The sequence below is a fragment of the Cydia strobilella genome, chromosome 12 (genome assembly GCF_947568885.1).
Source record: "Cydia strobilella chromosome 12, ilCydStro3.1, whole genome shotgun sequence".
Classification (NCBI taxonomy): domain Eukaryota; kingdom Metazoa; phylum Arthropoda; class Insecta; order Lepidoptera; family Tortricidae; genus Cydia; species Cydia strobilella.
In genome coordinates this window covers 9,130,008-9,144,959 of record NC_086052.1, presented here as the reverse complement: position 1 = coordinate 9,144,959, position 14,952 = coordinate 9,130,008, and the positions used below count along the sequence as shown (strand labels likewise).

The window sequence follows — 14,952 nt, the reverse complement described above, 5'->3', positions numbered from 1 at the left end:
AAGAGTCTGGTCGAGTTATTTGCCACACATCTTAAATAGTCTTCCTAGAGATATAATAGATAATTTAGATGAGGGTAAGCCCCATAAAATAAAAATAATGCTAAAAAAGCACTGTCTGAATATTTAATTTAAGTTAAACATCATATTAATATTAAGTAAATAAATAGTAATAATATAAATGTAATAGAAATAATACCATACTTAGCGTACAATCTATTATAGTATATAGATTAGGCTAAGTCTGTAAGTAGTTAAATTTGTAATTTCTTTCTTTGAAATAAACAGTTAATTTTTTTTTTTTAATCTAGCAAATACGTCTTTGAGCAATACTAAAAAAAATATATCTAAGGAAAAATTTACAAATTACCGTCTATTTAAAAGAGTTAGACCAACATAAATCTGGAACGATTTTGATAGCACACGCAGTGCAAGTGTTATTTATAGGTACGTCATAATTTCATAGAAGTTTGACGTTTAAAATAACACTTGCACTGCGTGTGCTATCAACATCGTTGCAGACTTACCTTGGTCTAACTCTAGCAACATTTCACAGGCCGCCGTACGAATCTATGAAAAATCAAATTAAATATTAATTTATGGTTTAAATAGGTTCATAAAATTTTGCATTTAAGTATACAGCTTGTTTTTAGACAATTTAATAATAACTGAAATTTAAGGGATGTTATACTAACTGCTTTTTAATTTATTTGTATAGTAATGAAAAATATCACAATTTTAAAACTTTGAAGTCTTGGCAAATGGAAAGCAGGGCTCAAATGTTTTACACTCATTAAACAATTTAGCGCATTCCCTACAACAAGAGAGCATGATATTAACACATGGCTCGGTTCTAGAGGGTTAATTTTGAATACAACACAGGCAATAACGTTTATTAGTTCAGATGTGTAAACCACAAACATAATGATTAACAAGAAAACATAATTTATTTACGTTACAATCTTACATTAAGGGATTGAGAAATTCGTATCAAATAGTTGTAAGTTAGAGAAATAAAGGCAATTAGCTAGCGTTAAATGATGTTATAGAATTTTGATATAATGTTAAGTAAGTATGTAGTGTTAAAAGCATGTGACTGCGTTAAAGTAACATCGTAGGACCCGGCCGCGGCCGGCGCCGGCGCCGCCCGCCTGCCCTCGCCGCTGTAGGGCGCTCTGGGAACAACATAACGAAAATTAAACCACACAAAGGAGAGAAAACATGGACAGACTGAGATATCTAATAATTATGACACACACGTGCACATTTCGGAATGATGGTTATGGTTTGAATCTTTTCAAATGATTTTTACGCCAAAGACCCAAATCTGTTAAACAAAAGTCATTGTTTCTTTCGTGCGAGCGCGTGACCATTGTGTCTTTCAGAAGATTCAAACTATAGCTAGGTAGGTACTTCCCTCAATTTTATTTCAAAGAGAAAATTGCTACATTGTGAAAGAGAATATTTAGTGTGGCGAACCAACTAAACCAAACGCTACGGTAAGGTTTTCTTTGTACATATTTCGTAACTTATAAAGTGAAATGGATTGCTCAAAAGACTATCAAACCAATGTGCAATGTCAGGAGCTATCTACTGAGAACGTAGGCTACTGTCTGGGGCAGCCCTAAGGCGGTGCAAGTGATGCACCCTGGTGCAAGTGGTGGGAGTGGGTAGCGGGAGCCGACACGGCTACTTTTTGCCACTTGTCGTTGGATTCCAAATAGGACAGGACGCGCAGCATCGCGGTGTGAGTGCCACCGTAGAATTCTCAGCTGAACGAGCTTCTGGGTTCTGGGTCTACTGTAGTCTGATCAAGATACAACTTGCTTGCCACTTACCATGTCGTTGGAGTCGGTGTAGTAAGAAACGCGCAGCGGCGCGGTGTGCGGACCGTCGTGGGATTCTGCCGGAGGTTCGTGCAGGGCCTTCTGCAGCGCGATCAAGATTCGATCCAACACTAGTGCCGCTCGTTTCTGCGGTATCACTACCTCCTGAAACAACAAGTTTTTATCTGGCACCAATTTGATTTAATACGTAGCCGACCCAAGTAAATAATCCAAGTAAATAGTTCGACATGTAACTATTTCACAGTTTCGGCAATTCTGGAAATAAAGGCTAGTCTCACAACTACATTCCTAGCACGAATCGAATTCGAAGAAAGCCTTTAACCTAATTTAATGACAAAAAGCATTCGACGTTACGTGAAAAGGACATTTCATTACTCACAATTCGTACCATGGACATTGACTTTTTTACGCCACCACGCATAAAGGATGACTACGTTAGACCGGGCCGTGTCCGGGCCGGAGCTTCCGGCGCTTACTTTTCTAGGACATGACAGGTGATCACGTGATGCTTTCCATAGAAAACGAAGCGCCGGAAGCTCAGGCCCGGCCACGGCCCAGTCTGACGTGAGTCATCCTTAACAACTCATGTACAAACTGTGGGTGGTGGCGCTTTCGATGTTGGGGGATTAGACATTCAATGTGACAATTGCCCTTCCCATTGTTTATCGTATTCTCAATACAATTTTCAGGCTTTAGACAATGTGTATCCCATAGCACGCTTAAGGGCAACTGAAATAGCTATCCCTCCACTGAAGTCCGAAAGTTCAGAGGGCGTGGTATGGGCTATTCGACCGGCTATTTCTTTATAAATTGCTGTTTTTTCTCATGAATCCTTTATCATAATATAGGTATAAACGTAAGCTCAAAATAGGTTTGTAAAACCTGTGTTCTTTATTAGAGGGTATGCTCATGGGACTGGTTTTTTTGTAAAACAAATTAATACACAGAATGAGTTCAAATTGGTAATACTAAAAACAATATTTTACACATATCTTCCCTAACGTTTAGGTTCCCTAACTTTTACTAGTTCTCATGCGGCTAATAACTTACTTAGGCACTTTTTATGGTTGCGTACCTCAAAAGGAAAAAAACGGAACCCTTATAGGATCACTCGTGCGTCTGTCTGTCCGTCTGTCTGTCTGTCCGTCTGTCACAGCCTATTTTCTCCGAAACTACTGAACCAATTAAGTTGAAATTTGCTATACATATGTAAGTTTGTGACCCAAAGACGGACATGTAACGTAAACAAATTAATTTTAAACATGGGGGCCACTTTTGGGCAGGGGCGTATTTACCCTAGGGCCAAGGGGGCCATGGCCCGGGGCGGCAGGCTGCGGGGGGCGGCGCAGGCCGCCGCTGGCTTTCAGTTTCGGGTGCCTCAGTGGCGCCCCAAAAAAAAATTTTTTTGTGGTGTTACTGCCACCGCTATACTTACTATTCGTTGTCTATTGCCAGTAGTCACATCAAATTTTTTACAGCGCGTTTGCGCCCCTTTTCATTCTACCTTAATTCTTTACCCACGTCGGATTGTCGACGAGTTCTCATGATGTCGCCCTGTGACATCGCTCTTCACATCGCCCTTAGGCCGCGGGCTTCCGTTAATGCTTTTTGGCCCTGGTCTGCAACAAACGCCGTAGGTCGCGTCCGGCGTGACGCTGTACGCGACGTACGAATGCTTACTATGGAAATGCACTATAGCGGTCTCTCTCACACGCCAGACGCCGCGGCGGCGTACGGCGTTTGTTGCAGACCAGGGCCTATCGCTGCATGCTTGACGTCGGCATAACGCCGTGAGCGACGTCTAGACGCCGACCATTGCGTCAGCAGTCGCTATACTTCCTACGGTAAATAAAGGCATCGTGTACGACGTCCGTACCTCTGTGTGGCGCACGGCGTCCAGATGCTGACGCCGACGTCAACCGAAAACCGTACACTATTAACTTGCTATTAACACTATAATTATTGAGTATAGAATTCAAAGGCGACGAAGGAGTTGGCGAACGGGTCAGTCGGAGCCTAGCCCAAAAAACAAAGCGCGTTCTTTTAGTGGGTAGGTACTAAATTTCGCATCATTCATTTAGTGGTAAATTACTCAGCAAAACACTGATAAATATACGCAAATATCATATTGAAAGAGAACTTATAATACCTTGTGGTATTGAATAAAATTAGAGTTCGGACACGACACGACATGGTTAGTTGTTTCAAAGGTGAACCGGAGACCGAGATACTGGACAGAGATACCGAAGGGAAACATAAGGTGTATAGTTCAAAAACAAACGGACGGATCGCAAGCAGGGTATTGAACTAACGACCCTAGGATGCCGAAGGGACGAGCGCACCACGTAAGGCCGAGATGCTGCAGAGCCGCTATTATAGGTACGACCCAATTTACAATGTTATTACTAGTGGCTCTGTGAGCTGTAGACCTCGCGTTAAGCTTAGAAAATGTAAAAGTGAAAAATACATAATTCGTTGTTATCACAGTCAACTCACAATGGTCTTAAGCGCCATATAGATAGACGCTTTTGGCGCTTTTAAGTCCTTTATACCAATTTCCGCATTTTGAAAAATTTCCTAAAACTGGATCGACAAAAAAATCTATTTAATAATCATAGAATCTGGTCACAATTTTTTACGAGAATTGATTAAGAATTGCGACCTGGCCTTAAAACGAAGACCTTCAGAAAAATTATGGCGGACTAAAAGGTCCGGTTGCGAGCCCTGAAAAGCTTAAAAGTCGCGCTTTTCAGAAGACCCGAAGCATTCCTGAATTTCCAGCAATTCGCGCCTTCGTTTTAATTTGAGCGAACGCCAAAGGTCGAGTAGCAGGAGAGCCGAGATTACATTGGTTCCAAGTTCCAAGCCAATTTCAATAGCTCTCCTCTCCTGCAGCTCGGTCTTCGACCTTGTATGGACGCTCTTAATGCCACTCTTTGGTGTCACTTTAACGTGGTCATTGTTCCAATCCCAAACATTGATTTTTTCCACCTCGACCTTTGGCTTTGCGCGGAAGAGCGCCGCAATTGGACGATCCGGGACTTTAGGACTATGCATAGCTCGTCTTGGCCATAGGTTTTTGTCCCAGCTCAGCTCCACTGAAGCTCGCCCTTTAAGTCTCTTGGGACCGCAGAAAACTTTAATCATATTCGTAGTCTTCCAGGCTCCCTTAGACATGACCAGTGCTTTAAGCTCTGTTCTTCTGCAGTTCGGCCTTCAGGCTCACAGGGCAGCACACCGCTATCGGACGCTCCGAGTCTCCGGCCTTATGCAGAGCTCGGCCGTCGGCCTCGCTCACAATTGGCTATAGGTTGGATTCCAAGATCTCCAAGCTCTGCAGAAAGGCACTGAGAAAAAATTATGCTTTTGTGTTTGTTTCATGGGTCATGGGGGGGCGGCAGAGGCCCAATAGCCCGGGGCGCCAAATATGTAAATACGCCTCTGCTTTTGGGGGTAAATGAGAAAATTAAAAAATAAAGTTTTTCAAACTATATCGTGTTACATATCAAATTAAAGAGCTTATTGTGCGAATCTCAAATATATTTTTTTAATAATTTTATGATAAAGAGTTTAGAAGTTATCCAAGAAAATATGCAAAAAATGAGCATTCCCTCCCCCCCCCCTTTATCTCCAAAACTACTGGGTCTAAAATTTTGAAAAAAATACACAAAATAGATCTTTACCTATAGATAACAGGAAAACGTATTAAAATGTGCAGTCAAGCGCGAGTCGGACTTAATTATTTAATTTTTGATCCAAGGGTTTGTTAAAGACATTTCAGGCACGTTTCACATAAAAAATACATTTTTTTAATTGTGTAATGTACGGAACCCGTGGAACGCGAGTCCGACTCGCACTTGGCCGGTTTTTTTTAGATTTATACCAATTTCTTCGCTTGAGTATTTATGCCCTGCCACATTATTTCAAATTAACACATTTCTCTATTTTATTAGGCGACTCATCAACACATCTATGATTGTTAAAGAAAATGAAATACGTGATGCTGGCAGAAATATCTAAAGACCAAAAAAAACGGTTTTCCGGAACGTTTTTGTAAGTATCAAAATCTATATATATAAACGTAAAAGTCCTGACTGACTGACTTGAAAGTTTGTTATGGTCCTAATTTTATTTTAAGCCAGGTACTTGAAACTTCATAGAAAGATATACATAGTTTTTTTCTCTTTTAATTATATAATTAAAAGAGAAAAAAACTTATTTCAGCATTATTGAAAATTTCCCCCAAGGTGGTAAAAATGGGGTTGAAAGTTTGTATGGAGATCAAATATTTTTTCGAGTGCGGGAATTGAATCTTTGTATAAAGGCATATTATTAGTTTTATTGAGCTTGACCCCGTATATACCTATAAATATTCATCCCCTAAAATGGTTAAAAAGGGGTTGAAAGTGAATCTATTACAAATGCTTTGAAACTTCTTAGAAAGGCATGGTATAGGATTCCAAAAAAGTTATTTCAACGTTCTTAAAAATTCAACCCCTAAAGGGTTAAAAAGGGGATGTAAGTTTATATGTGGTACAAATTTTCTTTTAAGCTAGGAACTTGAAACTTGGTAAAAAGGGTATTATATTAAAATAGACGAAAACCTTATTACTTACACCGTTTTTGAAAACCCGTCCCGTAGTTTCAGGAGCGAATATTTTTTTAAATAGTGGACTTGTAAATTTTCTAAGAGGGTCGAGAGGGATTATATCGGGAACAATTTTTTTCAGTTAGGGTCTTGAAACTTCGCAGTTTGTGAAAGACAAATTTCATGCGTTGTATCATTATTAACAAATGATTAACCGTCCCTACTGATATCTTTTGCTGCATAATGTTCTATATTATGCTCATGTAGAAAATATAACCACCAACATACAAATCCACGCGTACGAAGTCGCGGGCAACAGCTAGTATAAAATAAAATGTCTCGGGCTTACACGAACGTTCACCGAATGGGTATCTCACATTTTTATTTTATATTACAAAGAACAGTGCGAACACAGGCAGACTCGTTTGTCTGTATATTTGGACAGGAATTCTGAACCACATTTCATTAAATGGAAGAATTCCTAAGAAACGTTGTTACCGGTAAATATTACTAAGTGAGGTGCCGTAGCAAAATCTCAATTTCCGGCAAGATAGAAAATGTGTAGGTGCATCTACAACCTACACCCTGAGTAGTCCTTTAGCTATAAATTCAACAATATACAGATTTTTGCAGCCCATTGCGATCATGAGCCACTCACCGCTACCACGCCAATAAGTCGTAGACAACGTACGTAAAGTTACCTCTGGATTTTCGTAGAGAGCCGCAGGCGCTGCGTCGATGACCGAGCACGCCAGCGCTAGCAGCAGCAACGCCACACTCATCATCGCTGGTACATCACACTGTCCTGCACAAGACAATACGGGAAGCTCAAGTCTCTTATATTTAAAATGATTATATCTATGCACCTTATGTCTTTATTTATTCTTATCTATATTAAGTATTTTTGCACTCATATTTTTGCACTCATATCTATCTATCATAAGCTTATAAGCTTATATACTTCCTTTAATACATATGTAACTATTAAATTCTGCTTACACACTATACCAGCAATTGTTCTGTCCAAATTCTAAAACATAGTTTACACTCATACATACATGTTAACATAATTCTAAGCCATTTAGTTTTCGACTAACAGCGAGTAAGGGATAATGTATCAAGGGTCTGCCTGAAAACCAGCGTTGTAGTAAATACACTGCAACATTATGCTGAGGTAAGCTCCTATTTAACACGCATGAATATTTCTCTCTGATGTGCAACTCAATTTCTTAGTTTTGTAAGTCTAAATTTAAGGTTTATCTGTAAAAAATGTACTACGCTATCTGTTAACTCTGCCATTTCATGTGATGTTGAATAAAAATGTTCTATTCTATTCTATTATATTCTATTCTTACAATTATAAAACTTAGAGGTGAGTACGTATATTGTGTCCACTAGCCACTTAAAGAATGACTCACGCCAGAATGGTTCGGGCCCGGGACGAGGCTTTCGTTCTGACACTTCTTTTTCTATGACAGGTGATCGGTGATCACGTGATGCTTTCATAGAAAATTGAAGTACCGGGCGCCCCGGCCCGGGCCCGGACCGTTGTAGGTAGTCTGCGTCATCCTTAACAAAGTGCCTTGTGAAAGTGATTTCTGCGCATGCCGTGGCATATTATAATTAAGTGTGTAGGTATTATTTAATTTTGCACAGACAAATGTCGATGATGCAACACAACACAGCTAATAACTATTTAGGTATGAACAGTAAAGAAATAAATAATATACATAAATATATATATGTATAATATTGATCGGAATAATGGAGTTAACAAAAGCCAATTGTTCACTACATACATAGGGTGCGTTGAGGGAATTAGTTCCAACTAGCTTTCTTTGCTTTTCAATAGATTGGTGAGGGCAGCTGCCGCTAGATTGGCATTTGGTCTTTTGATGCATAAAAATTGGAAAAAAATTACATTTTTATCGCTTGCTGTACTTTTCAGGGTTCCGTACCCAAAAGGTTAAAAATGGGACCCTATTACTTGCTAACGCTCCGCTGTCCGAACTCAAAGAGCATATGGTCCGAACTCTCATGAACCGTGATAACTAGACAGTTGAAATTTTCACAGATGATGTATTTCTGTTGCCACTATAAAAACAAATAGTAAAAACAGAATAAAATAAATATTTAAATGGGGCTCCCATAAAACAAACGTGATTTTTTTTTTCGTTTTTTGCGTAATGGTACGGAACCCTTCGTGCGCGAGTCCGACTCGCACTTGGCCGTTTTTTTTTTAAATATGGAAATGTCAAGCGTCGTTAAAAAGTTACGGAAGTTTTCCTCTGATTCTAATAATTGGCTATGAATTTGATCAGGGTTTGTTATGGATAAGATCTGTCAGCTGTCAACAGTGACATTTCTTCATTTTCTCCATTATCGCGATCGCGTACCTAGCAGAACAGAATCTGGTAGCTGCTGTAACTGACCCATTTCAAAAATCGTGCGATTTTTTTATAAAATGTAAATAACGTATGCGGAGTGAAATCTGGACAGAGTTTTGAACATGTAAAAAGTAAACAAAAAATTAAACTGAAATTATATCCAACTGCTAGTTTAGTCTATATATCTGTCAATTAATCCGGCAAGTTTCATGGGCATTGGATTCTTTCTCTTGAAATTGTGGTCAATCTAGAAAAACACCATCGCGAAACTGTATGTAATTTCTCCAGTACTATTTCCATATGGCCGAAAGCGAAGATAGTGGAACATTTTGTGGAAGCGAGTTAGAGGTAACGATATGTTTATAATATTTTTACATCCTTGTTCTTTAAATAAAACTACGGCTATAAAGTCTGGTTCAGGTAAACCTTCCAGCATTAGCCAGTTTCCTGGGAGAGATCGATTGAAGAAAATGACGGCCCGCTGAGTCACAAAATCTTACAGATAGGTCATGAGATTATTCAAATGTGGCAGTAAAACTGTTTAAAAATATCTTGAAGATATGGGCATCGGCAAACATCCAAGAAAAGCTAAGGTCACCGTATCCGAAAATAAAAATAAATAACTTTGAAAATGTGGGTACATCATACCGACCAAAATGTGTAAAAAACAGCTGTTTTTGCGTAATGGGATTTATGGGGGACTAATCATATGTCACCTAAAATGGAAATTTATGTAACTATTATTTTGAGAACACCAATGGTCCAACGGACGAGAATGTGAAATATGTCGAGCATATGAAGTTTCCTAAAAAAGATAAAATTTTAAATAAAAAAAATGCCAACATGTGTGTTTTCGACAGACTTTAAAGTACCACAACTTCCGTTAAAAATCTCGCATTTGAGTAAACTTTATCTTGCATTTAACGTTGTTAAATACATTATTAAAATACATGAAAACGTATGAAAATTAACCATGTTGTTTTTATTTAATACGACATTGAATTTTGTCCAGATTTCACTCCGCATACGTTATTATACAACGTATTTTTTTAATACAACGGATGCCGTTCGAAGTGTCTGCGTTTAGGTAACTTTAATATTTAGTAAATTATTTAATGATTGGATTGGATTGAACTCAGTAGTTTTATTATTTAAATAATTAATATCTATTCTTCTTCCAAAGGATAGTAGCTTCTCTTAAAATAAATTAATTTATTGTTGTATTAAAATAACTATGTCTTTAAGTAAATAGGCTGCGTGGGAAAATATAAGAACATGATAGATTGATAGATGTCCCTCGTTATAAATATTATGGGTCACGAAAATTGAGCTCACATAACACGGAGTTTAATGCTTTATTGATAGCTAGATGACAAGCTATTCACATTCTTTGCGAAGGATAACACACTTTAAGGCCGTTAACGCCGAGAAAATGCGTACGTTACAAATTATAATACTTTACAAAATTATTATTTTAGAACATTCTTTCAAAGATATAGAGAAATCATACCAGGCAAGGGAACCCGGGGCAATATAAGCTCCTTAAAGACATATAAGTTATGAGAGCATGAGATATCTATTGTTTCTTATAAAGTTTTGAGTCATAATGTATTTATTCCGAATTTTCGTTAGTCATCATTTGGTTTTTCTCAGAAACGCGTAATTTTTCAAGATTGCCATAAAACAAACCTGACCTAACCTAACCTATCGACAGGATAGATAACCTTACGAAAATCCTGAAATTTTAACGGTTTCAGAATTATGACTAATGATAATCTGACATATATATATATATATATTATATATTATGACTTTCAATAATTATGTCAAACAACGGGATCCCAAAAAAATGCTTGCCGCTCATAAATCCCGTTAAAGATAGCGTTCCTAGGATAGCGGTGCCGTCATATATTATAGCAGCGGTCTCCATACAAAATACTACTCCATCCATATTTAGCCGTATTACTTTGTATGGAGACGGCCGCTATATACAGCACCGCAATCCTAAGAAAACAGAGCTTAACGGGGCACTAGAGCAGTTTTTGCTATTTTCTCTTGACCCTACATTAGGAAACGGTAAAACGTTTAGGAAATGGTTGGTGGAATGGACGTGGAGTTACAAAAGTAGGTCTGGAAGAAAAATGACGCATATTCATTTGAAGCTATTTAAACCAGTACGCCAATTCGACCTTACATTCCGATTTCAAAATTATGTCACTGAGTCAAATATCACTATCAGATATATACTATCAGATTATAGTCCATATTGCCACGTTTATCTTGCACCATTCCACTAACCCGGGGTTAACCGGTTAAACCTAGTTACCATGGTTTCCAGTACATTTGACACTGGGTTAACGGTTTAACCGCTTAACCCCGGGTTAGTGGGATGGTGCAAGTAGCGGTTGAGGCATAACTTCGGATTCAAGGCACGAATGTTAAACAAATTTTGCCACCGAGTAAAAGACAAAATTTTTCACTACGCCGCGTCAGATTACTTTGCCCCACATGTGGAATAATCAACCTTTACCGTGTGGTGTGGTGAAATAGTTATTTTCCGCTCACTAGCTCGGAAAGTTGTCTTTTATCCTTTAAAACAAGCGGGGAAAAACGCATTTTATCCACTAGTGGGGAAAGTAATTTGACCTTGGATGGAGCGTGTTTAAGTAGCTTGACAGATAACAAAACGTAAAACGCTCATAATAATGATTCGTTTGATAGTGGTTTGATATTAATTATCATTAAACAAATAGTTTGAGAATCTAATAAAAAATACCAAATTTAGCTTTATTTAATGATTTTATGTCATAAACCTTAAAGTTCCATAAGAAACGTTTGTTTTTTAATAATGATGTTAAATATAATTCTGAACGCACAAGTTGAGTCGATGCAATTTCAAAACGCATCATTGACATTTCATACGTCAGAAATGTCAACATTGTCAACAAAATTTTTACTTAAAAACTTCTCACGTAAAAATACAGAATTTCCAGAGTTTACGCGAGTCGGTGAGAAAAGTTTTTAAGTAAAGAATTTGTTGACAATGACGACAATGTTGACATTTCTGACGTATGAAATGTCAACGATGCGTTTTGAAATTGCATCGACTCAACTTGTGCGTTCAGAATTATATTTAACATCATTATAAAAAAACAAACGTTTCTTATGGAATTTTAAGGTTTATGACTTAAAATTATTAAATAAAGCTAAATTTAGTATTTTTATAAGATTCTCAAACCATTTCTTTAATGATAATGAATATCGAACGAACCATTATCATGAGCGTTTTACGTTTTGTTATCTGTCAAGCTACTTAAACACGCTCCATCCAAGGTCAAGTTACTTTCCCCACTAGTGGATAAAACGCGTTTTTCCCCGCTTGTATTGAAGGATAAAAGACAAGTTTCCAAGCTAGTGAGGGGAAAAATAATGAAATCGCACTTCAAATGGTGGGGGTTTCCACGAAGCAAAATTAGCAGAGAACTAGAGAGCAGTACAGAAATAAACTATTGGTCCCAAAATGTAATTTAGAAATGCATAAAATTAGCCCACACTACAATTGCATAGTAATTACTAATAAGATTCTAAATTCCATTAAACAAGAACCTCGACATGCAGTATTTAAAACAAGCTGAAAAAAATATTAACTGAAAAATGTTATTTCTCTGTGAAGGATTTTTTGGACGATGATTATTTATTATAAACCAAATTGAATTATATTGTATTTAGAATAATTTGAATTTGAAGATTCTTAGATTTAATTTATTTTGATTGTATGAAATTATATTTATTATAACATATTTGAACTTGATTTAATTTTAATGTAATTGATATTATTATTTTTTATTTGCATTGTTTCTAATTTAATTCAATTTATTTAGTTTTAAATTAATTTATTTTATTTTAATTGAATCGAATTTGTTTTTTACCTAATTCAATTAGTTTTAGATTAGTTTTAAGTATGTTGTGTGCCCTAGCAGGGCGTCATGGACTGACATTATTTAATTATTTAACACCTTTTCGATTTTATGTACATGATTTTACAACGAATAAATGAAATATGAAATAACGTATTCACATTTTAACCGACTTCCAAATCTCAAAAGAGGCGGTTTTCAATTCGGTTGTATGCTTTTTTTTGTTTTTTTTTTAATGTTTGTTACTCCATATCTCCGTCCATCCTGAACCGATTACGAAAATTATTTTTTTGATTATACAGATTGGTATCCCGATTTTGTCAAAACACAGTTCTGATGATAGGATCCATGAGAAATTGACGGGACTACTCAAATGTGAAAGGCAAACAAATAGTGATTTTTGTATTTTCATCAACAAATCCAGCATTTCCATTTAAAAAAGTGACATTTGATGAAGTGGAACTGCTAATGATGATCATCATGAGCACAGCCACTTAAAACGTTTTAGAAAAATTAAAAAACCGAAACCTTTTAGAACGGTAACCCTCATACTGTGTTAATACAGTAGGTACTCAACATTTTAGATATGATTTAATTACGCGAACGTGTTTTTAGGGTTCCGTACCTCAAAAGGAAAAAAAACGGAACCCTTATAGGATCACTCGTGCGTCTGTCTGTCTGTCCGTCTGTCACAGCCTATTTTCTCCGAAACTACTGGACCAATTAAGTTGAAATTTGGTATGTATGTTTGTGACCCAAAGACGGACATATAACGTAAACAAATGAATTTTAAACATGGGAGCCACTTTTGGGGGGTAAATGAGAAAATTGAAAAAATAAAGTTTTTCAAACTATATCACGTTACATATCAAATGAAAGAGCTCATTGTGAGAATCTCAAATATTTTTTTTAATAATTTTATGACAAACAGTTTAGAAGTTATTCAAGAAAATGGGCAAATAATGACCATTCCCCCTTTATCTCCGAAACTACTGGGTGTAAATTTTGAAAAAATACACAAAATAGTTCTTTACCTATAGATTACAGGAAAACCTATTAGAAATGTCCAGTCAAGCGTGATTCGGACTTAATTACTTAGTTTTTCATCCGACCCCTTCGGGTTTTTAAAGATATTTCACTCACGTTTCACATAAATAATACATTGTTTAAATTGTGTAATGTACGGAACCATTGGAACGCGAGTCTGACTCGCACTTGGCCGGTTTTTTATTAATAATACAACTAATGACTGCGCACATTTTTTACTCCACCTAATAAAAATTGCTTTAAACTTGTCCCGTAGATAGTTGCACTTTACCCGCCATCGCCAGGTAGTAAAAAAAGGCCACGCAACAGTCTCTACGCATCTCTACTAGTTCACTATAATCGGCTCTAGTTCCGTCTAATCAACTTAATAGCTTTATTTTCACTCAAATACAATGGTTAAATTAATCAAGTATAACCAAATAAATAAAGCTATCATGATTCAACTAATAAATAATAGAATTAAATCAATCAAATCATTCAAATATATTTATTTGTATAAATAAGGGTACAAAACAGGTGTACAGGGGGGTTAATAATATTATTAACCGTATGTTTCTTAATTTGTTTTTTTTTTATATATAATTTTCCTTAGTATGTACTCCCGATTTACATTTGTTCATGCATAATACCTACTCTAATAGACTTATAATTAATAAACAATAAATTAAAAATGCAACTAATGGTACTAAAAACTTCAACGGGAAATCGAACTAAATAATTATGTATAAAATAATATAAAATACAACAAAAAAAATAGGTACTTACGGTAGTTCATATCTTTAGATGAGACTAAAAACCAAAGTATCGTCACGCTAAACTATGAATATACCTACTTTTGAAACGTACGTACGTTCAACGGTAGCGGCGCGTGTAAGCTCGACAGACTATTTGGGCGAAGCGCAGCGCCCAAGCCTTTATAAGGGCGGGCGGACGCACGCTAGTGCTCGCTCGCGGATCCGGCTGCCTCATCATTATTAACTTTAAATCGGGTGTCTAGTTGCAATTTACTCAGCAATTGTGCAACACTCGCTAAAATAATACATTACATTACCTTCTTGAAAATACGTAAAACTTACATTATTTTATCTGAGATCTGAGATTTTTGTACACGGGATAAATTCGTCAATAGAACTTGCAAATAATGTAAACAAACCATTTTAGCTTCATCA

At 36.7% G+C, this 14,952-nt stretch overlaps 1 protein-coding gene across 2 annotated transcripts; it reads right to left on the bottom strand.

Annotated features, from left to right (window-relative positions):
- Positions 1-925: 925 nt before the first annotated feature.
- Positions 926-14,708, bottom strand: LOC134745774 (uncharacterized). 2 transcript variants are annotated; one of them, XM_063679859.1, is made up of 4 exons: positions 14,634-14,708; positions 7,134-7,237; positions 1,836-1,988; positions 926-1,172 (listed from the first exon to the last, which is right to left on the bottom strand). In XM_063679859.1, the coding sequence occupies exons 2-4, from the start codon at positions 7,215-7,217 to the stop codon at positions 1,080-1,082; spliced, it is 330 nt and encodes a 109-aa protein (XP_063535929.1). In that variant the 5' UTR covers positions 7,218-7,237; positions 14,634-14,708; the 3' UTR covers positions 926-1,079. The 2 variants fall into 2 exon arrangements, with proteins under 2 accessions (XP_063535929.1, XP_063535928.1); XM_063679858.1 differs by having other exon boundaries at positions 14,549-14,662.
- Between the last annotated feature and the right edge of the window lie 244 nt (positions 14,709-14,952).